General features: G+C 45.6%; 5 protein-coding genes across 7 annotated transcripts in view; 2 read left to right on the top strand and 3 right to left on the bottom strand.

Annotated features, from left to right (window-relative positions):
* Positions 1–24,093, top strand: part of LOC117586136 (potassium voltage-gated channel subfamily H member 8) — a 56,921-nt gene that overhangs the window by 5,046 nt on the left and 27,782 nt on the right. Inside the window, exon 2 of the mRNA XM_034276032.1 lies at positions 6,296–6,457. The gene's annotated coding sequence lies outside the window, so the exon portion shown is untranslated. The remainder of the gene's footprint in view (positions 1–6,295; positions 6,458–24,093) is intronic.
* Positions 505–3,802, bottom strand: LOC117586287 (sphingosine-1-phosphate lyase). 3 transcript variants are annotated; one of them, XM_034276251.1, is made up of 6 exons: positions 3,661–3,802; positions 3,205–3,372; positions 1,759–2,420; positions 1,237–1,685; positions 1,032–1,178; positions 505–970 (listed from the first exon to the last, which is right to left on the bottom strand). In XM_034276251.1, exons 2-6 carry the CDS (start codon positions 3,356–3,358, stop codon positions 745–747), a joined length of 1,638 nt encoding a protein of 545 aa, XP_034132142.1. In that variant the 5' UTR covers positions 3,359–3,372; positions 3,661–3,802; the 3' UTR covers positions 505–744. The 3 variants fall into 3 exon arrangements, with proteins under 3 accessions (XP_034132142.1, XP_034132150.1, XP_034132135.1); XM_034276259.1 differs by having other exon boundaries at positions 3,205–3,369; positions 3,661–3,799; XM_034276244.1 differs by lacking the exon at positions 3,661–3,802 and having other exon boundaries at positions 3,205–3,496.
* LOC117586238 (phenoloxidase 2) lies at positions 15,232–17,803 on the bottom strand. The gene is made up of 5 exons (XM_034276179.1): positions 17,366–17,803; positions 16,672–17,302; positions 15,971–16,604; positions 15,658–15,910; positions 15,232–15,590 (listed from the first exon to the last, which is right to left on the bottom strand). Exons 1-5 carry the CDS (start codon positions 17,719–17,721, stop codon positions 15,392–15,394), a joined length of 2,073 nt encoding a protein of 690 aa, XP_034132070.1. The 5' UTR covers positions 17,722–17,803; the 3' UTR covers positions 15,232–15,391.
* On the bottom strand, positions 21,274–21,939 carry LOC117592451. The gene is made up of 2 exons (XM_034286215.1): positions 21,856–21,939; positions 21,274–21,792 (listed from the first exon to the last, which is right to left on the bottom strand). The coding sequence occupies exons 1-2, from the start codon at positions 21,937–21,939 to the stop codon at positions 21,274–21,276; spliced, it is 603 nt and encodes a 200-aa protein (XP_034142106.1).
* Positions 22,705–23,205, top strand: LOC117592450. Its single transcript, XM_034286214.1, has one exon. It carries the CDS (start codon positions 22,705–22,707, stop codon positions 23,203–23,205), a length of 501 nt encoding a protein of 166 aa, XP_034142105.1.

Here is a 24,093-nt window from a genome sequence, read left to right as displayed (position 1 = left end):
GTCCCCCAAGTTGCAGGGCAGAAGATGATGGGGCTCCGCGTGGGCATCTTGTTAATGTGACAGGTGTTTCGCCTTTGTTGGATGACTCCAATTGATCGCCACCTCCGCCCAATGACACTCGCTTTTTGGTTATTCTTAATTTTTCTTCAACATTTCTTTTGTCAAGTGACATTTGACGCGTGTGTCCGTGGCAGTCGTTTGGATAAATGTTTCCGCTACTGAAAATTTATTTGAAACAATTTGAAAATGCCCGAGGAAATGCAGCATAAATTACACAAAACACACACAGGAAATGGGCGTGTCAGGTGGGCAAGAGAACAGCTAAATTAAAACGCCGACGCGTGGCAAAAACGTCTCACAGATCGGTTCAGAATGGTGAGGGGCCCACGCAGGAGCAATTACGAGTTTGTTTAATTGTTTGTGGAACGACAATCGTAGAAAAAAGGCAACAAATTGATCGAGTTTCAAGTGAATTGAGATAAATTCTTAATAGATTGGATGGAGTATACATATATGTAGTTATATTTTGCTAACACTTTACACAGAACAAGAAAACACTTGGAATTAAAGTAGCTCTTTGAGGAACGAATGCCTCCAAGTTGGTAGGACAGAGTCAACACTTTTTGTACCCTCGATTACCGCACTAATTGCACGTATATAAATATGTAAATATTGCTTGGATAAGACATTGTTTTAGGTGGTTCTAGGGTGGGTGGTGGCAGCAGTAGGAGAATCAGCCAGTGCCTACTTCTGGCTGGGAGTGTAGTACATGGAGTGCAGGAAGAGGCGTGTCACCTCGCCAATCACCGATCGATCGGGTATGCTCTGGGCCATGCCATACAGAGCCATCTTGCCGACAACGGGCTGGCCAGGATCCTTCATAATCTCCGCCGTGCAGCTGCGCACATCGGCAATGAATTTGTCCGCCACTCCGGCCTGCGTGTGCATGTCCGTCACGCAGATGTGGATGCTGTGGGGGAGAGGTTAGGCATTAGGCATGTTTTAAGGAAGTTTTCGTAGATCTATCATACCCAGAGGGGAACTGCAGGGCATTCAGATTCCAGCCGAGCTTGCAGAGCGAGTCCGAAAGTCGGAAAATATCAAAAACATTCGAGCCCAGGGCAATGACGGATGTCGCTGGCTTGCCAAACACAAACAGGCCATCGATGTCGCGCACCCTGTGGAGGATCGTTGAGGTTAGACAGTAGTTCCCAGTGGATAAACAGCTACGCTTACCCCCGTTCAATGTAGCGAGCGGTGTCCACAATGCGCTTCGTGGCCTCCAGGTAGCCATCGTAGCCGAAGCTCATCATGGTGGCCCAGCAGGCGGCGATAATGCCACCGGCACGTGAGCCATTCACGGTGGGTGAGCCATAGACGCCGCCGGGCCAGTCGGTGGTCACTGTGAACTGATGATCCTTGAACTTCTTCTGCGAGTAGAGGATCACCGACGATCCCTTGGGCGCAAATCCGTACTTGTGGGTGTCCGCAGAGATGCTGGTGACGCCCTTGACCTCAAAGTCAAAGGGACGCAGCTTGTAGCCGGCATTGCGGACCAGAGCCACCACAAAGCTGCCCAAACAGGCATCCACGTGGACGGGAATGTCGTACTTTACGCCCAATTCGGCAATAGCCTCGATATCATCGATGGTGCCGTAGGGGAAATTGGGAGCAGAGCCAACAAGCTGGAGGTAGGAGGGTGATTAGAGGATACAATTAGCGGCGATACATTGGGGAAATCGTGTGGCACATCCTCACCAGAATGGTGTTCCTATTGATGGCACGCTTGAACTTCTTCATGTCCACCTCAAACGTCTGCGGATCGACATCCACGGATCGCACATGAATGTTGAAGTATTGTCCACCCTTGTCGAAGGCTGCGTGCACCGTGCGTGGCACCACAATGTTCGGCCTGGTGATGCCCTTGTGCTCGCGTGCGTAGTCCCTGTATGCCTTCATGGCCATCACAATGGACTCGGTGCCGCCGGTGGTCATGGTGCCGCAGCTGTCGTTGCTGCCATGGAACAGATTGCAGGCCATGCGCACCACCTCAGCCTCCATTTTGCAGACGCCCGGGAAGAGGTCCGCATGGAGCGGGTTCGTGTAGGAGGCCTTGCCATACACCTCCGTGACGAGCTGCACCAGCTCCGGGTTGTAGCCGTAGACGGCACCCGAGACGCGACCGTCGCGCCACTCGTAGTGGCCAGTCTTTAGATGATCGTCCACCAGCTTCAGGATGACCTCCTTGCTCAGTCCCTTCTCGGGCAGTGTCACCGTGTAGGTGAGGTGCGCGTTGCTCGTCTTGATGGCCGTCTCAAAGTCATTGTTGGCCTTGGTCAGCTCCACCTCCACCTGTCGCCGCACGGCGGGTATCTTCTTGGCGAATCTAAAGAACTGCCGCTTGCCACGCGTGTAGAGACCTGCAACAAGCAAAGGAATGGTGTAAGCATCGCCTGACCAGCTAATTTCAATAGTTTCACATCGAATAACCTAATGCATGCTTATCTAAAGGCGTATCGAACCGTAAAACCGTAAAGTGATGAATCATTTTATAATGAGAATGTGTCGTCGGTCGGTAGTCTCTGAAACACGATAGCATATCATGAGAGCCGGACATGTCTGGATTACATGTAGATATGTACACATATCTGGGGCAAAGGTGGGGCAAAGAAAGATACTTTGACCGGGTTTTGGGTGCTACTTGTGGAGGCTTTCCACCCTGCCGACTAGTCATTAAAAATCTCCTTGAACGGGCCAACCCATTGAAAGCTTTTATATTTCCCAAGTATTTGCTTGGCGTATATCCTTATCGATGCCAGTAGCTATGCCATTCAAGTAGCCAACTTGTTGAATGTTCAGTCGGGAGCTCTAATCTATTGTAATCTGTGGCCAGATTAAACGCCAAAAGTTCAGGGAGGGCATTCAACGGGTGCATGCCACTCGACTGAACCTTATATAAGGCACAAAGTACATGCATAGCAAAATTTAACAACAATTTCGTTTTCTTCACTCAAACTATACAAAATGGGCCTCTAGGCTCTAGGGCCCCTATTTTGGTGCACGCCGCGACAGATAAGATTGTTTGATGGATTATAATTTATGACGACGACAACGGGCGTAAAAGGAATCGACAGAGTGGCCTGACTTTTGCTGACTTGTAGATAGTGCTGCAGAGACTACTTTCCTCTCTTGCTGTTAACTCACTTTCATCCTGACACACAAACGTCCAGAGCCAAACCCCGCCGAGCACTGTGGTGGCTGTGATGGTGGCCACCTGCCAGGGTTCCCTTGCACCGAAGGCGCGATTAATGCCCTCGGTGACGGGCTTCAAGCAATCACTGCCGGAAAACGGGCGCATCTTTACTGCTTCTGCTGAAATGAGAGTCCGCTTATGGATTAATTCGTTCCGGGGGAGTGTCAAGAGTCAAACACCGCCACACGCGCGCGCCTCAAGCAAATAACTGATTCGATGCGTGAGTGTGGGGCTACAAAGTGGTCGAATAAACGCTGATAAAGCTTCGAGTACGTAGTATATCTCATGTTTAGTTGATACGGCCACTGTGCTAAGTTATTTGTTGCTCCAACACAGCTGATGCGCCATGAAAACAAAGACTCGGCTAAGCGCTTGATGGAACGGCTGATGCGCTGTCGGTTACTCACCTCTGTAATCTGGGCGGTAACAAATGCAATTAGCGTAAAACTTTATGGTTGCGTTGTTGCAGAAAAAGGGTTTAAAACAAAAAAACAGCAAAGAAATTGTGTAAACACATTTCGCTTGGTTTAATGTGACCGTGCATTCCCAACTGTTGCTCCGCCTATCGAATGTGCCCTATCGATAGCGGTCAGATGGTTGACCACGGAACTTGCCAACACTCGCTGCAGTATGCCCATTTTGTGGTATTTTCTGCCTATCGGTATGTTATCTTAGCGCGCTATTTGAAAATCCAAACTCAAAGTTTCGTAATAACCAGACTTATGTTTGCCGCACTTAAATTTGATTGCGTAGCTTTGAGCTCTGGTACGACAACAACAATTTAAATGTGGAAAAAGGAAACCATGAATGGCGGCGCTGTTGCTTTGCTGCCTTCATATTACCAGAATTCGAAGGACGCAAGTGATTAGCAGCAGATCCGGATTGGCCGGTGCGCAAATAGAGCCCCCAGCGTTTTATGCGCAATAATCAGTGGCGCGTGCAGAGGACAGGCCCCAGGGTTAGTGGTGATAGGATTACCTCTGCACTGGATGAGTCCACTTTTTCTATTGGCCATGGAAAGTACAGGATGTACAGGTATTGCACATAATCAGCTACAGACAAGGCCATCAACTGCAGCTAGCCATTTCAGGGGAATCCTTTAATTTCATTCGTCCATTGTTAAGTCAGAAACGTCACAAACGCCCATTGTCGCCCCATTTGGCGAAGTCTGCGGCATAAAGACACTCCCATAACTGTTGCACTCGCATAATTGTTGTTTCCGGGTAATGGCTGCCTGTAGGCCATGCCAGTAAGAAGATCCTTTGCTGCTGCGTACCAATTAGTCCAGCAAACGCGCGTGGCCTCGCTCCGTTTGTGGCTGGCTATTGACCGCCGGGGGAGCGGGACTTTGGTTTGAGAGGGGAGGCGCCTTGTGCCAGCATTCTTCGGTTGCACCATCGCTGGTTGCATCTGCAATGCCATAAAGACTAATCTACTAAAAGCTTCTTTGTTCACGAAGTGCTGCCCGGTCTATTTGTGGCCTTTTCTAAAAGTAGGGGAAGCTTTCCCCACGGTGAGCCCGTGTGCACCGTTAGCATTGGTAACTGTTGCTTTTGGTAAGCTGCCTCGTGGCATGCATGCCGCAGTGTGGCTTGTCGTGAATATAATTGAATTGTTAATTGTTTAGTTGTTCTATAAATAATACGAGATGCAATGGGGTTAAAGTACACAATATTTATTAATGGTAAATATTTTACGTTTTTTTTGCATATTTTTAGCTGCAAAATTAAAGTATTTCCTGTTTGTTTTTTTTTAATACATATTTCAATAACAAGCCGTTAATTGCTGTTCTTAAGCCAAACATCAATGGAGCTTAATTAACCGCTAGGGAAGTTGGCGCTCTCTCTATTTGGTTTGCTCTCTTCCTGGCAGCGCCCGAGCACACGCACACATGCAAAAATCAACAGTTTGCTGTACGGCTGGGAGAAAGTTTGGCTGGATGGCGGCGCAAAGCTTTGCCAAAAGCTCCGCCAAAGATGCTGTGGAGAAGCATCAGGCAGCAGGCAGCAGGCAGAGGCAGCCACAAGTTGCCTTTTCGACAGTTGCAACAGTTGCTGTTGAGTGGCTTCCAAAGGCGGACGTGGCATAAGGTAGAACGGAGCATCCCCGAGCATTCGAGAGAATGAAAAAAAAAAAAAAAAACCATCCAAGTGATACCGTTATCAGTGCGTGTGCGGGGCGTGGGGTGTTGGGTTGGCAAGGGCGGAAAATTGCTGACTGGAAAAACTAGTTCAAGTGCAAGAGAAAGCAGACAAGTTGCAGCAACAATGTTGCCACAACGAACTTAAAGGATTCAAAGTGCAAAATCTAACTCAGAATCGAAATGGAAATAACGAAAAACATAAATTATTAATGTATACATATGTATACACACATAAATACATATGTACTCGTATTTTATCACATTTTTTTTGGCACACGTTCGCACATAAAACCTACAAAAAATGTTTCGCATCTGTGCCAAAAAAAAAAACTTCAAAAACTGTGCGTTAAATCATAAATTCAAAAAGCAACCAAAACGTACCGAAAACACACACATAAAACGGGAGCAGGGAAACCCGGGAATGAAAAATCTCGGCTAATTCAATCGGAATGCGACTGCAGATTGAAAAATACGATTATAATCTGTCCATTGGCAATTCGCCGAAAACAGAGACCAATGTCAATGCCAGTCCCATTTCCCTACGACCCGACCCTGACCCTGCCTCTGTCTCTGTCTCTGTCTCTGACTCTATCTCTGTCCTTTCGTTTAAGCAGCGTGCAACAAGCGCTGTAAATCCCATATGTAAATTACCATATGTGAGCCCCAACACACGTACAAATGTACACACTGGCGGATTGCGAATGTGTCGTGGCTATAGAAAAAGACTTGCAGCTCGCAGCACGCAGTTCAAGTTGAATCCACAAGGAAATGTCACGCATTTCGCATTTCTCACTCTTTTTCGTGTTGTTTTTCGCCCTTTCGTTTCATTTGAATTTTCCGCAAATTGCTGTTGAATTGATTCAATTGGGCGACAACCACAACCACAATCACAATCACAGCAAGAGGCGCGGCAGCAGTTCGTTTCGCATAGAGCAAGGCAGCAAGCAACAAGCAACAAGCAACAAGCGGGCAACAGTCGACAGGAATCAACGGTAAACGACAGGCGCCACACAGCAGGAACAACAGGCAACAAGCCTGTCCGCCTCTTTCCAGAACAAAAGGTGAGTGCGAGTGCGAGTGCGAGTGCGAGTGCGAGTGTGTGCGTGTGCGTGTGCGTGTGCGTTTGTATTGGTGTGCCCTTGCATGTTGATTCGGATTTATGTTGAGGAAATTTCGCCTGATTTACATTTCAAAGGTTTTTGGATTACTTTTGACAGCAGCAGCAGCAACGGCGGCGGCATGTTTATCATGCCTGGGCCACCAAACAACGACAACGGTGGCTCACGCTGCGTATGATTGATGGCGGCTTGCTTCAGTTTTTTATATGCTCTACGTGTGGGTGTGTGTTTGTTCGGTACACATGTGCAGCCACATCGATATTTCTTGATGAGAATTCAGTTGAATTTTCTTGCTACTGGGAATTTGTCGATAAGTTCTCTGCTTAATTCCACGAAGTTGCCAGCTTTGGAATTCATTATTAAAATGTATTAATAAACATAAAAATATATTCAACAAACAGACTCATTTCTTAATTAACAAAAAAATGTTTGCCAAAGTCAAGCCGCAGGCTTCGCTTCCTTTCAAATATTTGTTATCATCAAAAACTTGTGTTAGCCTTTTGATTTATGTATATCCTTCCTCTGCAATCCCTTGCACTCACTCGAGCAGCAATTTCCATTAGTTTTCCATCAGATGCCGAGGCGCTTTATTTCGCATGTCTTCGAAACTTGTGAACTTTTGAGCGGAGCAAAACTCCACTCTTGGCCCGAGATTCAGCTAAAGTTTGTGTTTTAATCTAAAAAGTTTAATTAGTTGATTGTAAATCTTGTTAACTCGCCCCACAGCTGCTGCTGCCCTGCTGGCCCTGGCGCCAGTTAAACGCTTTTCCAATTTCCCCCGCATTGTAATTATTTTATTTTTTCCTTTTGCTTAATCAAATTTCGGTTGCACTCGGCGATGCAATTAAACGCGAATGATGAACGCAGATGGAGTCAATTTCATTTTCCACAAGTTTTAACTAATTGATTTAATAACATAAACCAATTAAAGTCAATTATGAAGCCACCGATAAATGGCTAAGCACAGCAGACTGCACATCAGTTTTTTCTGCACTTAATTCCATTTGTTGTAAAGGAATGGAATCGCAATGAAGTGGCGTAATTTCTACAACATTTCGTGGCCTTGAATGCTCTAGCACAACTCATAAACCATCCCCATTCAAATAGCCTTTCAATTCCCATCACAGGATCTGCTGCGGTTGCATACTAAATATAATCAGCAAGGGCACAGCAACTTCGCATCGGCTGTGTTATTTTTTATGCAATTTTTTCATTTTAATTTACGTTTTTTTTTGTGAATTTTCTTCCCGCTTTATTTTCTTTTTAGCTGCTCGGCTGCCTGCTTACGGGTGTGTGTTTTGGCGCCCCCCGGGTGTGGAGGTGACGCTCCTGACTCAAAGCATTTCGCACCTTGACACCTGCTCGGTGCAGGACTCCGCACAGCCACAGCTTCACTTCATACTGTTCTCCGCTTCTCTCCACTGATGTTGTGGCTGATGTGCTTGCATTCCCGCGTTGCATACTTTTCAGCATTCTGCCCTCCATCCGCCAGAGAGTGTGCAGTTGGAGTGTGTGTTGTGTGCCAGTGCCTACATATAATTAGCATTAAAGTGACTTTCATAAAAATTAATAAACCAGAAGAAACCACTACGACCCCCGCACATAATTGCTCTCGAAAATCGTGTGTGTATCAAATGCTCAACCAATTTTTGTTCTCTTTTTATGACAATTTTTGTAGTACCCGGTATGCCTTATGTGCCTATGTAAAAGGCTGTACATGGCTGGCAATCTTTAAACATATTTTGAAAAGATAACAAAATTGTACTTTAAAAACGGATACCAAAGTAGTGAACACCCCCAGGAGACACAATTTCTAGTGCTTTATTATAGTTATAAATTTATGTTTTTCATGAATTTGTGCTGCACTTCAATTGTTGTGAGGGATTGTGGAGCAAGTGTGGGGGAGGCAGGCTGAATTTGAGTTGCCGCGGCATTGACATTTATGCGTATGGGAATCGTACATACAAACATACATAAAAAAAAACGTAACTTTATGGCACATTATTATGCTCTGCAGTTGCTCGGAATGGAATAAATTTGGTGGAAAAAAAAGCATGCGAGCAAAACAGTTCTCTCGAGCCAATGTTAATTTGAATAAACTTTATATGCCACGAGTGTGTTGTGTGCGAGTAGTTCAAGGGTCATATAACATGAACAGAATGAACATATTTAGTTTAGTTTATTGAAAATGCCACGAAAAGTGCATACATTTAAACAGTTGAAACATATTTTACTCCAATTAAAGAATGCAACGAATTGATATTTAAACTAGCTTGGACTTTGGTCCAACCGGTTGGAAAGCTTGGAAAGCGCCCTAAAGTTGGGCCAAAGCCTTCAGCGATTTTGTAGGTTGTAGCCTGAGGCCTGTCATCGAGGAGTCGAGGGTCGTCAGGTACAGCTCCAGTTGCTTTCGCATTTGCGGTAGACGTTTATTCTGCAGTATTTTCTTTGATTTTATTTGCTGTTCTTGGGAGGACTTGTCCTTAGTTAAAGATCGCCCACGTCTTGTCGATTTTGCGATGTTTGTCTTCTCATGGTTCTTTGATGTGCCAAGGCGGATAAACGTTGAATTTAAGACGCTAATTTGTGAATTTAAGTGCGGCTTGAGCTGCTTGCTTCAATGCTTTGACGATAGGCTCCGAGTAGATTCGATTGGCGCCGGCAGCGATGTGCCCTCTTAGACCTTCTCGTAGGGATTCTGCTCCGGATGCAAGATGTTTTGGCGTGCAGGTCGTCGATGGCTGTGCAGGCTATCGCCGTAGATCTCCAGGCACTGGCAGCGGGGAAAGTGCAAATCACTCTTGGGGCGCACATGCCCAGGATCAACTTTACGCCAGAACCTCGCCGCCTTGGCCTCCTTGGCAAAGGCTCGATCGAATTTGCACAATAGACTCGATATACTAGACTCCACCAGTGGCTCGTTGGCAGCAGGTGGAGTGATGTCACTCGTCTGGATGGCCTTTTGTCGTTGCGTCATCTGATGTCTAAGCTGCTGTATGCCTATATGCAGCTTAACCGCCGATATAAAGCCATCCTGACCGCTCATCTTCGTTCGCTGCAAGATATAGGGAACACAACTTTAATTTAAAAACAATCCAAAGATTTGGGAATCCTCCAAACAATTTAAAGTGTTTTTGAAGGGTGTCTACTTTTTAGTGTCTGTCTCTAACAATGTTTAAAAAGGCGATTGAGTCGACAAAAAGAATCAGTGTGCGGAAATATTTATACAGTGCTGTTGGCACCTTTAGATTAAATAAGTTTTCGCTCCTTCGGGCGTGATCTTTGCTCTTCTTCGGATAGCCAGCTGCACTCTATACAGATTAAAATAAAATATACTGTATACTTGGTAAATATATTTTTTTTCTGGCAAAAAAACTTTATAATGGACAGACGCAGCCGCTGCTGGGGCTGCCACTCGTTTTGTTTTTGCATTTCCCCAAGCGCACTGGGGTAAAAAAATAAAAACAATTGTTGTCTCTCGCTGCCTTGAAGTGTGCGGTAATTCTATGCACATTGTGATGTCTGCAACAATGCCTCAAAGTGCCTGCGGCACGGACACAGACCACAGCAATTTGGCCAGCATTCAAGCCGGCCAAACCAGGTGTAGCTTTTCCATATTCCATGCAGTAATGAAAGGGAAAATGTGCTTAAACAAACTTGAATTGTGCTAAATATTAATTAAAGCTTTCAGTAAGTTGCATTTGAGACAAATTCGGGGAATGCATGCAGCCAAAAGGGATTCGAGAGTACTATTAGAAATTCGAATTAAAAGCAAACTTCACTTACACTTCAGTATTGGGTGCCTAATAATTACTCTTCAGTTTTATATTTATATTTATATATTCTCTTCTATGCTCAGAAAAATGTTCGCTTGACAGTAAATATATTTTATTTGTATCTCTTTTTCCCAGTGTGTGTACAGATGGCGCTCTGACATCACAGTTAATAGCTTTAAATCAGCACTCTTTCGCTTAAATTATTGCGAGTACGAATTCGAGTACGATTGTGTGTTATTGTTGTTGTTTCGCACAGTAAATACTGGCGTTTATTTATTTACTCTCCACCAACCCCTCCCTCATGTGTGTGTGTGTGTGTGTGAATAAAACATTAAGTTCTGCGCGCTTCATGCTGGATGGTCAAATAATACAGCTGCTGTTGATCCCGTTAATACCTGTGCGGGGAGAGCGAAAGCTGCAATAAAAGTGAGGCGAAGAATGCCCGCTCTCTTTTCCAAACGCAGGAAGAGAGCACTCTGGAAGCAGGTAGAGGGACAACAGATGAACAGCAGGGCGGAGGGGAGAAGCGAGTACAGCGAAGAGACACCAACAGGCACCCATCAGGGGACTGACACATAGGGGCGGGGAAGGGAACGGACAGCATGGCGTACTGGCTGGCAGCAGCAGAAAAAAGTGATTTCAGCTTCGCATTTGTTCAAGTCATCGGCAATAGGCTATAAACAAGGGGGTAAAATTATAAAATTAACACAGTTGCCATGACGGACTGTCGGATGAGCTGTGCTGTGTGGGGCCATAAACATTCGATGCCCGGTTTATTATCAATTAATTTAAATATTAGCCTTAACAGTCGAAAGGTAAAATGTCTGTCGGCATGGCGCGTGGCAAATAAACACACAAAAAGGGGAAAGTAAACACCAACATTGCTCATTTGAAATAATAATCGCAAAAGGATTTTGTTGCTCTCATTAAATCACGTTAACAACACACAAGAGAACATTTATTTGGCGCTTAGTTGAAAAATAAATTAAATGTCACTACCGATAGATAGGTCGCAGCAGGAGTTACACAGCTTTTCGGGAAATATTACTGTGGTTTTGTGGTTTTTGTCAATTATCACATATTTACTGTTAAATGAATACAACAATTACCCTAATAGGGTGCGTAATTGTATGGCATTTAAATCAAATGCAAACCCTCTGCGGCTCACCTAATTCCGTTTCAAGTGGTAGCTCTCTCTTCTCTGCAAGAATTTCCATAATTTCCATAATGCAATTGACGTGCCCCCTCCATCTCCACCACGGAGCGTGCTTATACAATATTCCTTTTACATTTTTATGCCGTTTCGTTTTCATTACAAAGTGAAGCTCGCTCAAAGCATAATTGCAAACAATTAGCATGCTCCGAGCCAAGACACAGCATAGCATCGGAAGCGGACTACGACTAGAGAGCCCAACAATGACTGCTGAAAGTACTCGCAGCAGCACTTGAATTTGCCTGTCATTCCCCTGGTGGAATGGAGTGCGTCATGGAGTCATTATTGGCATGGAATCCTGTTGAAATCGAATATCGGATTTTATGCATGCGAGCGCGCAAACATATTGCATACAGTAGGTCTGCCAAGTTTGTTCCCACTGAAAATATGCAAATAAACACACAAATATTCATGCCTTTGGTAGGTACACTTTTTCCACAGACTGTGTGCAGTACATATGTAGATGTAAAGCTTGAATGAAAGCTGTGTGTAATTCTATAGATAACTTTCAGTCATTCACTGGCTTCGTTTCTGATACGCCTGGGGGCTTGTGCTTGAACTGACACAGGGGGGACTGGGGTTGGATTATTTCAGTGGAACTGGAGGGAGGCGGTATAATTATGACCCGCGATTCATAGAGAATGTTTACGCGCGCAGTCGACAAAAATAGCTCACAACAATATGTTTTCATGTGCTGCGGCGGGGGGGAAATCTTGAAGGGCACTGGAATATACATACATGAAAATACGTTTCCATCAGATCTCGTGCAAGGCGTGCGAGATGTTCCAGTTTTTCGCCATTACATTTGGCAGATCTCACTTTCAAAATCCATCGGCGCAAGGCCTTTTTCAATGCATTTTTTTCTGTTTGAATGACTTTTTAATGGGCTTCTGGACGGGCTTTGGCTAGAAATTTCACAGAAATTAAGTAATCAATGGTGCAAATCCCGAACAGCCACTGCGGACTTGTGATATTTTGCATTCAACCGACAATATGGGGGATTTTCAATTGGCTTCTGCTAGATTTGCTGTCATAATTGCCTTCAGTGTTTCTCACTCACAATTATTTACAATATTTATGTATGGTATGTAAAATTGTTTGCACCAAGTGGAGCGCACAGATACATATTCGTACACACATGAGAAGTGCAAAAAGTATGCTAATAATGCCAGAAATCCTTAGCAAACATTTTGCCCAAACCCAAGGCCCAGAGTAAGCCCTCGCCTGGGCCCAAAGTAAGCAACATTAATGCCTGCAATAACAACAACATATGGGGCAAACGACCCAAAAGCCAAAGTCAAAGTTATGCCGAAGTGGTAACGTCCCCCCCTCTCTCTACCCACTACCCTCTCTGGCTACCCTTACCAAAAGAAAACACACGAATTTTCTAGCCCTGCAGCTAGCAAAATAAATTAAAGTATTCTCCCTCCTCCTTGGCACAACTTTTTACTTTCTATTCTATTTCTTGTCTACTTTTTAATTTTCTACAATTTGGGCGCATAAATAAATGCAGAACGTGAGTGGGAAATGTCCTCTGGCCAGGTCTAATAATTGAGAAGAAAGGAAAAACGGAAGACTGACTAGGGCATTGGAAAACCTCTAGGCGGAGAGCTGCCTTGGGCGGCGATTTAATTTTTTGTGACTCCTTTTTGGACATTAATTCAGATACCATGGGGTTTCCATTGAGATTTGTAGAAGAATTCTGTACCAGAATATCGCTTCCTCAGACCCGAAATCTGTAAACACTGATCAGGCGGTATACCACAATTTACTTTTTTGTCTGAAATTTAATTTGAGTTCACAGAAAGTTTACATCAGTTGCAGTGTGTACCCATAAAATATGCAACTTTGAAAAGAAATAAAAACGCCCAGCGAACGGAACAAAGGGGATTAAATTGTGGACTGGCCGGCGCGTCGTTCGCATATTTGGGGGGCCTGTCAACACTGCGGATAACTTTTCCATGGGCGCATTGAACTCGGTTTAAAATGAGTGAAACAGCGCGGGAGATAATATAAAATGGAGCTTATTTATTTATTTTTCTAAAAAGAAAATGGAACACACAGAGAGATGCAAATTGTTCACGATTTAAACTTAAGCTTATTTATTTTTCATTTAAAGAGCAGAAACTCTATAATTTGTTGCTTGAATTTAATTTATTGAGTAAATGGGCAGTGGCACATGTTAGCACAATTTAACATATCGGATCAAATTAAACTATTTAGTAACTGCAATAGTTTCGGATGGCCGCTGTCGGATAAAAGAAAATACAATTGTACTCTCCAACCTTTAACCTTGAAACATCCGAGTATATTATCTGTTCTTCCCAAAGGCCCACCATAAAAATCTATTAAAAATCAATTTGTTTTCAGCAGCTGTTGTCTCCCAGTGGCTTTTCCAATTCCAATTCCAGGCGATAGAGAACTTTTTCCTTATTCTTATGCCTTTACTATGAGTGGGTCGTCGGAGCTCTAATTAAAGTGCTCGACGCGGTAAATGTCGAAAATTAATAAGCGCCACACGTGCATCGGTTTACCGATTGCTGTTACCCGGCCCACTGGCCGCACAGCCACATCGGGACACATCTCCTTCTGTTTGGATTGGAGTCGGGAGTGCGACTTCGACTTCGAGTCCGAGTGGGGGGCCACGAGGCACATCTGTGGGCATGGGCCCTGACAAAGTTTTGTTGGGTAAACTGCTTTGAAGTCTAATAGGATTAGCTTCACCCACTTTGTGGGCGTGTCTGTGTAGGATAAATAAACGCCGGACAGCCTTTGTGGGTGTGTATCCCTATACATATCTGTTTCTGTTGGCCCGGGAATCGCCTTGGCACAGGCCATATTCAATAATGTAAAGCAAATATTAAGCAAGCAAATATTTCTAGCTGCGGATTTCTGATAACTGTAAATATTTATCATCTACGTTGTGTTGCTGTGTCCGAGCGTTTGTTTGAGTGTGTAGACCCAAGCAGAACCAACAAGTGAAAGCGAGAAAAAAATTGAGTGCGAGCTTCTCTTCTTGATTACTTTATTTATATGCAGAAATGCAGCGGGTAGAGATCGTTGGCGTTTGAAATACCCTTACAGCGTATGTTATGAAATTTAGATATTATTTAACCACTGTCATACACTAGCGGTGTGTGGAATATAATATTTGTGAAAGAAACTTTTCTGACCTTAAGCCAAAGTCAACAAAGTGTAGTTTCGTGTGGATTTGTGGGATGAGCAAACGAGGCAATTGAAAGGGCATCTGATGTTGCGCTATGCTCAGCTACTCTTCTTTCATGTCTTCCCATCGTCTAAGCTCTAAATATGTGTGTATGCAGTTGCAGCGCTGTGCATTGCTCTCTCGCTTCATCTTTTGTTTGCCTGCTTTTGTGTTTCCCCTCTTCCCCGCTCTTTTTGCATAGCACCGATCGATTTTGTTTTTGTTTGCCGTGTCTAGTGTCTTGTAACGTAATTTCGTAACTGCGTTCAGGCTTATGGTCTCCTTATGCGTTTGCTCTCTCTCTCTCTCTTTTCTCTTTTTGGGCTCCATTTCTTGCAGGTAGGGGGGCTAGTTTTGAGTCCCTTGTTGCTCGCACAATCTCTTCATACTTGTGCATACAAATGTAAATATGCGTGTCTGTATGCACTTGGTACGTCGCGGTTTTGTCTTTTGAATCAAAGCATGCATTGGACTTTGGACCCTTTGCTTCAAAGCGATCAGTATTACAGTTAGAACTCTTTGGTTTGCATACATATTTATGTAGATGTATTTGTTGGGATATTTTGTAATATATAAATCAAAGTACCTACAAAACAACAGCGAATGGTGCACAAATTTAAAGAGTTATATAAAGTTCAAAGTTCGAGAAGTCATTTCCGTTGGGTCCGGTGGTCATTAATGGTTTAGGGCTTGTCCACCACACGATCGTTGAAGACAATCTTTAGATCGGTCTTGGCCATGTTCTGGAAGGCGCCGACCATCTCAGTCAGATTGGCATTGGGCAGGCGCCTGTCGAAGGGGAAGCCCATGGTGCGTCTGTCCGGGTACAGCTTGTCCTTGAGGCCGCAGAAGGAGTACGCGGTGCTGCACGAATCGTTGGGTCTATCGGGTGAGGGGTGGAAATGGAAATTGAAATAGAGGAAAACCCGCCTAAGGCAATCTCACTCACGTATTGGGCTGCACAACCGAGTCCTGCGAGTAGTCGGAGATCATGACAAACAGATCGAAGAGCATGCCCTGGGCATTGCCCTTGGGCAGCAACAAATGCTGTGGCCAGCCGCAGCCGCAGAAGCGGAAGCGGGCCAGCTCATCGGCAGCCTTGGGCTGGTAGGCGGCGCCAATGGGCCGGAACGAGCGCTCGAAGGGAATGGCCACCGAGGATTCCGTGGACTGGCGGCGCACAGTGTTCTCTCCGGGCAGCACTGAGGATACATTTCAGGGAATAAGCAAAAAAAGATAGTTCGAGTGTTAGGTGTACTCACGCTCAACGGTAAACTTATCCATTTCGATGGCCAGCAGTCGCTGATCCTCCAGTCGCAGCGGCTGGTTGCGCTCATCCACCTTGGGGCAGATGAAGATGCGGCAGGTGCCTGTGCGGCGTGCTCCTCGGTTCGTCACGTTGAAGGTGTAGGTGAAGGGCGCGTTCTGCAAGTGGGTGAACGAGGCAAAGATATTGCCATCGGCGGACGGGCCGAAGTCCAGGCCAGCGGCCAGATCCGCACTCGACTTTTGCCAGTAGGTGATCAGAGTGTTCGGCCTGGCATTGCCCGTGCCGATCTTCGCCTCCACATAGTCCACGCTGACGCCGTCGAAGCCCAGCTGGGCGGCGTTGTACGGATCCAGGCGCACCTTGAACTTGTTGAAAATGGTGTCAATGAATCCGTGCCACCTGTAGAAGATCGGATCCCGCATGGCCGTGGTCACATCACCCATCACGCCGAATTCCTCCAAGTGCCGTGCATCGGGATCGTGGGCGAACGAGATGATGGTGTGGCCCTGGTTGTGCAGATTGCCATAGAACTGGCTGTTGATGGACAGCACCGGCGACGCCTCGATCATGTTGCCCAGAATATCAATGCCCCGCACATCGTCCAAGGGTGTGCGAGTGCCAGAAGGCTACAAGAGGATTAAGCATTAGCGGAAATGGAAAGGGAAAGGGAAACAGCTTAGGGGATGAGCTCACATCTTCGACAAAGCCCTGATCGATGGCAGCCAAGACACGATCGCGCCAGCGCTCCACCTCGGCAATCTCAATGGCGGCATCCTCGCGATCCACATCCTTGAGCAGCTGATCGGACACACGTGCCGGATACGTGCGATTGTTCACGCTGGAGAGAATCTTGGGGAAGTAGCCCTCGGGCACCTCAACACGCAGATTGCTCAGCGGCTGGACGCGCTTCAAGTTGTTGCAGAACCGCTCAACATTGTAGCGGGCCAGGATCTGGTGATGCATGTAGTAGAAGAGCTCGCCGCGACGATCCTTGCGGACCACCTCCGTGGGCCCGGTGGTGGGGTACACCAAGTGCCAGTGCCAGTGATGGCTGTTGACGCCAATGTCCTCGCGGAAGTACGCCAGACGCTGTTCGAACTCGCGATCCGAGGCCGTGTAGTTGCGCGGTATGTCCACGTGCACACGCTCCCCACTGTCACCGATTGTGGCCGCCTCCTGACGTGCATCCCGGAAGACGGACGGCTCCACAAAGTTGCTGGGGAACACCTGCGAAATGTTCGTGATGGGCACCTCACGCGTATCCGGACGATGGGCAATGGCCACGGCATAGGCGTACTGGAAGAGCACCGGATTCAGGCGATCCCTGCGGCAAAAAGAGCGATTATCTCGGTGATCCTTAAAGCAGGATCCTCCCTTCTGTACTCACTTGGTGTAGGCTGCCAGGGACACAAACTGCTTCAGATTGGGTGCACCCATGAACAAGGTGATCAGCTGACTGGCGATCTCCCTGTGGCGATCGTTGAACAGCGAAAATTGATTCTTCCTGCCCAACTTCTTGGCAAAGTCCAGATTCGGCTTGTTGGCCAACTCCTGCACGGGTATCTTCAGGTCCACATCCTGCGAGAAGCGATTGGACACGGCCACAGTGTCGTTGCGATAACGATCCGTGTAGAAGCTATCGGGCAGCTCGAGCACCACCTTGCCCTGGTCCCGAGTGGTAAACACCGGCTCCAAAGGACGCTGAAACAGCAGCTCCAAGGCTTTCAGATCCGTATTTGTCATCTTTCAGCTATGACCAGGAACGATTCGAATGGGGATATGTGACACGATGTGGGGCTACGAGAGCACTGTGGCAGGTCCAAGCATTTTCAGTGTTTTTATAGTCGACGCAGAGCTGGACAAATTTTAATTTTAACCGCAAAAAGTAGTCGCGATAGCCGTGGTGGCAGTGGTGATAAGAGTTGGGCACTCCTAACCGCATAAAGATAAACATTCTCATTAAACATAGACTTGGAATACATACGCTTCGGGTGGGTTTTCTCTTTCTTAGATAAAAGTGTTCTTAAAGATTACATTTCGGTTCACAAATGAATACTCACTTTTCAAGTGGCGTCACAATTTCACAGGGAAATACAACTCCCGAAAGCAAAACACTGCGAAGGACCTAGAAAAGCTTCTAACTGGCATAGAAATAACATGGAAACTTTGCCTACAACCTCCCCTGCCAGTCCCAGCCCCAATCTCTGTTGGTGCTTTGCCTGCAGAGCAATAAATTGTATTTTGAGCTCCCTTTCCCTATTTTTGCCTGCGGAGAGGCGCAGCCTTTGGGTGTGGGCCAAGCCGACGAGGGCTTTGATGATTCAAATCTATCTGTATCTATACTGTAAATCAATTTTGGTGTGTTGCGGAAGAGGCCAAGGCATCCATCGAAAAGCAAAACTTTTGCCTTTGGTGGCATTGGTGGTGGCTGCACCGTCAGCACCGTCCATGGTCAGGGCTTCTGGCTTTTCTCCTCGAAACTGTGTGCGCATTAATCTGTGAAATTGACAGCAGCAACAACCAGAGTTTCCCACATTTTGCATAGATGGGGGGAGGAAGGAATAGAATAGATGAATTTTCACAATTTTCACAATTTCTGCACTTTGGCCACGACAAACAATTGCCAAATGACTTTTCATGTTGAACTTTTGTTAGCCATTTTCACTGCATCACAAAAGTACACGTACACATCAAAACTGAGTTGGTGGAGTGGAGTGCAGTGAAGTTTCCAACACTGTTTTAACATTACCAACACTACTTTAAGCAGGTAACTCTTCTCCGCTCTTTGGATTAGTGTTAATCACTTAAAGAGCATTTAAAAGTCGGCAGCTTGTCCGTGACTCTTGGGTTCACTCTGCGCAATTATTTATCCCAGTAATGTCATTTTTCATTGAATATTCAGCTGGCAGCCATGGCAAATGTGCTGCAGGTTTTTCAAGCACAAAGACAAACTTGCTTTAATTAATTATAAAGTGTGTATTCGTGTAGACAGACAGTCAAGATTTTGCTCTGTTCAGAATCGAATTAAAGAGCGTGCGGCAGGAAAACCTTTCAGCGGGACACGTGGAAAAAGTTTTGGTAACTTCGACAAAAAATAATACTTTTGCCCAAGAGTAACTCCTAAAAACCTCACAACTTTGTTTTGTGGCCTGATGGTGCGGTAAAAGGCGGAAAGTAAAGTACTTTTCTGTCTGCATTATGGCCAAAGTTGGGTCCCAAAGTCGGCGCCAGGTCGGGGCGGTCATAAAAGGCATTGTGCGGTGCGGGGCTTAACCAAACCCCGCCCACCTCAGATTTTAAGTTAAATCTTCTGTGGCAACGAGCAACGAAAACATACTCACTCGTACTACCCACAGGTTCTGCCTAAACTATTCATTAGCTGCGGTCTAACCACAGAAATGTGGGGGGGCCTCTCTCTCGGCTTATCAGCATTTAAGGTTTCAATTGTTTGGAAACTGCTTTGGCTGCGAAACAGATTAAAAATTCAAGACTCCTAATCTGTTTGGCAACTTAGCAGGGTGTTGGTGTAAAGGGGAAACATTAAACTCCTATTCAAACAATGACGAAGGACAGACGGCTGGCTGGGCTGCGTTGGCAGACAGATGAAGAGTAACTTCTTGTTTGGTGCCCAAATCTCGTTTTAGCTTTCTTTCCCTTGTCGTACTTATTACTCGTAATGCTTTAAGGTTCCTCCAAAATTCCAACTCATCTTTCTTGTGTTCTCTCTCTGCCATTTTAATATTTGTTGAACAATTTTGAGTACCAAAAAATTCTTCATTAACTTGAGTCCATGTTGTGTGAGTGTTTTGCCAGCAGCTCTTATACGGGAGCTTTACTTCTTTGCGGTGCGCTCTTCTTTCGATTTTTGTGTCTCTTTTCTCTTAGGGCGCAACATGAACTTTAAGAGCAGGTTCAAATGCATTTGTGTTCAATAATTATCGAAGTGCTTGCACGGCTGTACACCTTGTGGCTCTTTGTGTCTCCTGTGTTGTGGGGTTATGGGAGACAGCTCATATGGTCCTAGTTGAGATTGGCCTTAATTGGTTTTCAGCCTGCTGCTGAAAGGGTTCTAAATCAATGTTGGCGTCAACATGCTTTGGTTTTGGGCCATCGTGTGCTTATGTGTTAACCCAAATGCATTGTAACGGAACGACACCAACAGATAGCAACACAAAGACAGAGAGAGAGAGAGAGAGAGACGACCACACATGTCTTTGTGCATCTCTGACATCTAATTAACTCACGCTGCTGCAAAGCTGCATGTAAATTAGTGGAGGGGGGAGCTAGGTGCAGAGAGCGGATTAAAGTTGAGCAAAGAGAGACAGCGAAGAGAGTCAAATAGAGGATGAGAGTGTAGAATGAATTAGTGAAAGAATGACCGATGGCAAGAGTTTTTTCCGATGCCTGAAGGGAGATCTTAATAAAGAAAGTCGCCAACACATGGATGGACAAAGAAGTCCATCCACCAGAAAAGTGGCCTTTAATGGTGTGTGTAATGGTAACTAGTGCCTGTTACTGTAACAAATCATCAAACAGACGACATTGTCGTCTCATTTCTCATTTCTTTTGCTCGGTTACCCTCTTCAGCCCCTGCCAAACTTTGGACAAACGCTATTAGTTGTCTCTCTTTCTCCGTATTTGCCCCATTGCCGCGTCATCTGTCAAATGGCAAATTGTGGCAGCTGTTGCTCTGGCTTCTGTCTTGTACTGTTCCGCACCTTCCATGCGTCCCCGAGTGCCGTCTGTCAGTCGTGCAAACACTCGGCAAAATACCGTTACAATGTCTCTCTATCTGTCTCGCTCTGTCGCATTGTGTCCGCCGTCCCTGTCTGTCGCCTTCTTTTGTGGAGGTAATTGAACAACATTTTGTGGAGTGACATGAAAGGAATAACACCGAATGCGTAGCTGTAGCTGTAGCTGTAGCTGTAGCCCAACATCAGCTGATTCTGAAGGCGGAAACTGTCAGGCCATGCGACAGGTAAAGGCGTAGCTGGAGGATGATGATTGTGCTGCCACGGACAGGTGGAGGTTGATGATGATTTTCTACAATATTAACTCCCTGGGCCATATGCTACTTTTCCTGCTGATTTGTCATAGCATATAATTTCTGTTATACAGCAGCTGGGAGAATTATCAGGTGGATTGGTCTTTCTTTTGGTAACCATAACAAATTTTAGCCATTTGTATCCATTCTTTCTTTTAATTCTAATCTTAACCAGCGAAAATGTCGAATGCTGCACCTGGGTTCAAGTTTATTTCATATATTTTCCACACTTTTCTTTGTGTTTCTGTCCCTTACCGTATCTTGGGTCGCTTCTTTTCGCTTATACGCTGCACACGTGCCGCCAGGTTGCCCTGAAGCCAGCGTAGGCCCTGCGACTTGACCTGATAGCCAAACTCTATGTGCACCGGGGTTTCCATTTCGACGGCAGGCAGTAGGCTGAGATCCATGCGAAAGCCGCGTATATAGTAGATGAGATCACCCTGAAAGGGACACTGCTTGGGGTAGTTGCTGAAGCGCTTCATGATGTTGCGGCCAAGGCTGAGGAGCGGCACCTGGTTGCGGTTGCACAGCAGCTGGCAGCCATCGGTGGTGAGGTTGAGCAGCACAAAGTCCGGCATGGGCTTGCGGCGTGGCAGCACGATCGAAATGTACACCTCGTACTCGGCCAGCGGTTGCTGCAACTGAAACTCCATGTGCCAGCTCCGTCGCTTGGTGTTCTTGTTCATGCCGCATCGGTAATGCTTTAGCATTTGTAAGTCCGTGTCCTGGCTGCTGCACGTGAAGTTGTCCACCTGCAGCTCAAAGTCGGTCTGTGGGAAAACTCGTACAAACCAAATCAGAGCTGTGCTCCTGTTTGCATCACTCATACGCACCTTGGCCTCCACTTTCAGTTGCAAACAAAGCAACCACACAAATATTGTGCCCAGCAGCAGCACGAAGCACCTCTCTGGCAACATTTCAGTTCGGATTATGCACAACAAAACTGTAGGTAATTGATGGCCCCTGCATTAGAATATTCATTTCAGCGAAGCTGTCCGCCGAGCCGTTACTAATGTTTGATTAAATAATAACCATCGTTATGATAGTGGGCCAGAGCACAGAGTGGGGCAACGAGCTGTGGAAAATCATTGAAAAATGCTGTGCAAATTTGTGAATTTAGCGCGAAGATACATATCAATGCGCAGCACACATAAAAGCGTTTAAATATTTGTTGTTCAGTTAACAGAAGGTAAATATTTATCAACAGCCAACAGACTGAAGTTTGAGTGCAATTCGGGATCTAAAATGATATTAAAAAGTGGAAATATTCGCATTCAATATGAACAAACTTTCAAGATTTGGTGCCACGAATTTCTACTTTCTCTCTCCCTGGCTTTGCCTACATATTTCTATAATTATAATCAGCTCATTGATGGCTTGCTTCATCACTCGTAATCACTTTGTCAATTAATGCATTGCCCGTTCAAAGTGAGACATTAAAAAACGCTAAACATAAATGAGAGAGTAATTAGTCAAGCGGATGGATTAGTAAGAATTTGCAATTATTTTCAGTTGCAATTTGTTGTCGTTTGTGCTTGAATGTATCTCAAATTGAGCGCAATTTTTTTGCTCATCTTTGCGGGATGGCTGCAGCAGGGCGCCAACAGCAAGGTGATGTATAAACATCTAAAAATGGGATTGAAATAAATATACGGCTTCCCTCATCGCAGGCCAACTTTGATATGATTTTCACGAACTGCACGTGCCGCAGAGAGGATGCCCAGGGGATGCTGTCGCACCTGAAGTGTGGCCTCAGCAAGAGCGTGCGTCGTCCCTCGTTCAACATTGAGCTAATGTTCCGCGAACCGGTGGTCCGGTTTCAGGTGAACATGCGCATCGTCCTGCCGCGCAGCAGGGGCGAGGACTTTACCCTGTTCAATCTCACTGGCATCGATGGCTGCAGTCTGCTCTCGAACAAGAATCAGATCGCCTTCATTCAGCTGGGACGCGAGCGCATGGATCGCTTCAGCAATGTGCCCAAACGCTGTCCCTGGCCCAAGGACGTTCTGTATTATGTGCGCGGATTCCGTTCCGATATGCAGTCCATGCCCGCGTTCAACTTCGAGGCCGACATGAACCTGTGGTTCGACTTTCTCTCAAATGGAAACAAACTGATACATGGATTCATCCAGAGTCGGGTGCAGCGACGACGCAGCTCCAAAAAGGATACCACAGACGACTGATGAATGAATCCCAACCCATATCCGTGTGGCAGGCATGTGCCACAAGATGGAATAAAATTGTTGGGGCCCAATTGAGTTACGTTTTGCCTTCCCTTTTGCACGATTCAATTCCCTGGTTCTGGCCATTCGGTCAGCCATGGAAATGCCCAAAAAATATTATCGTATTTCCCCCCTCGCTGCCCTTTGTGCACATGCCATATACTTTTTTGTTATGGGGCACGTGCCCGTTGCTGGGCTGCCACATGCGGAAGGCAGAATTAAAAATTCCAAACTCGTTTCGCTCTCTTACAAGGCGATTTGGTCTTAACGCCGGTTATTAGGTGGCTCTACGTCGAGCTTCTGGCCAGCATAAGCCAAAATTTGCTTAAATGAACACAGGACGGGGGCCACACGAGTTGCCTTTTTAATCTGCTTTAAAGATTATTTCATTTTCAGAGAAGATGTGGGAGAGGCGTTCGTGGAAGACTGGGCGTTCAGGGCATGGACTTTCTGCTGTTCCTGTAAACAATTTTGATCTAGGATTAGCAAATTCTAGTCCTCATAGTTAGCACTGATTGATTCGACTGAATGTTGATTCCATTGAAGTTTCCTTTACCTATCGAAAACTGTCAAATCCTTAGCTTTCAGGCTTCAGGGTTTAACCAGACTGTGAGTAGTTTTTAGATATGAAATTTAATTAATTGTCGATCAGCTGTGTGCAGAATATTAATCTACAAGCAGAGGCTTTTGGCATTTTTACGAAAACAAAAGCGCAATCAATACGAAATATTTTATACTCGAATGTGCAGGATATTGTGATGCAACTTGAGAGAGATTTCATTTATGGATTTGCAAATTCACTTTGAGGTTTGATTAGCTAGCGTTAATTATATTAGTATATGCAAAAAA

This window comes from Drosophila guanche, unplaced genomic scaffold (assembly GCF_900245975.1).
Source record: "Drosophila guanche unplaced genomic scaffold, DGUA_6, whole genome shotgun sequence".
Taxonomy (NCBI): domain Eukaryota; kingdom Metazoa; phylum Arthropoda; class Insecta; order Diptera; family Drosophilidae; genus Drosophila; species Drosophila guanche.
Note: the sequence above shows the minus strand (reverse complement) of the source record. Positions and strands in the feature narration are given on the sequence as shown.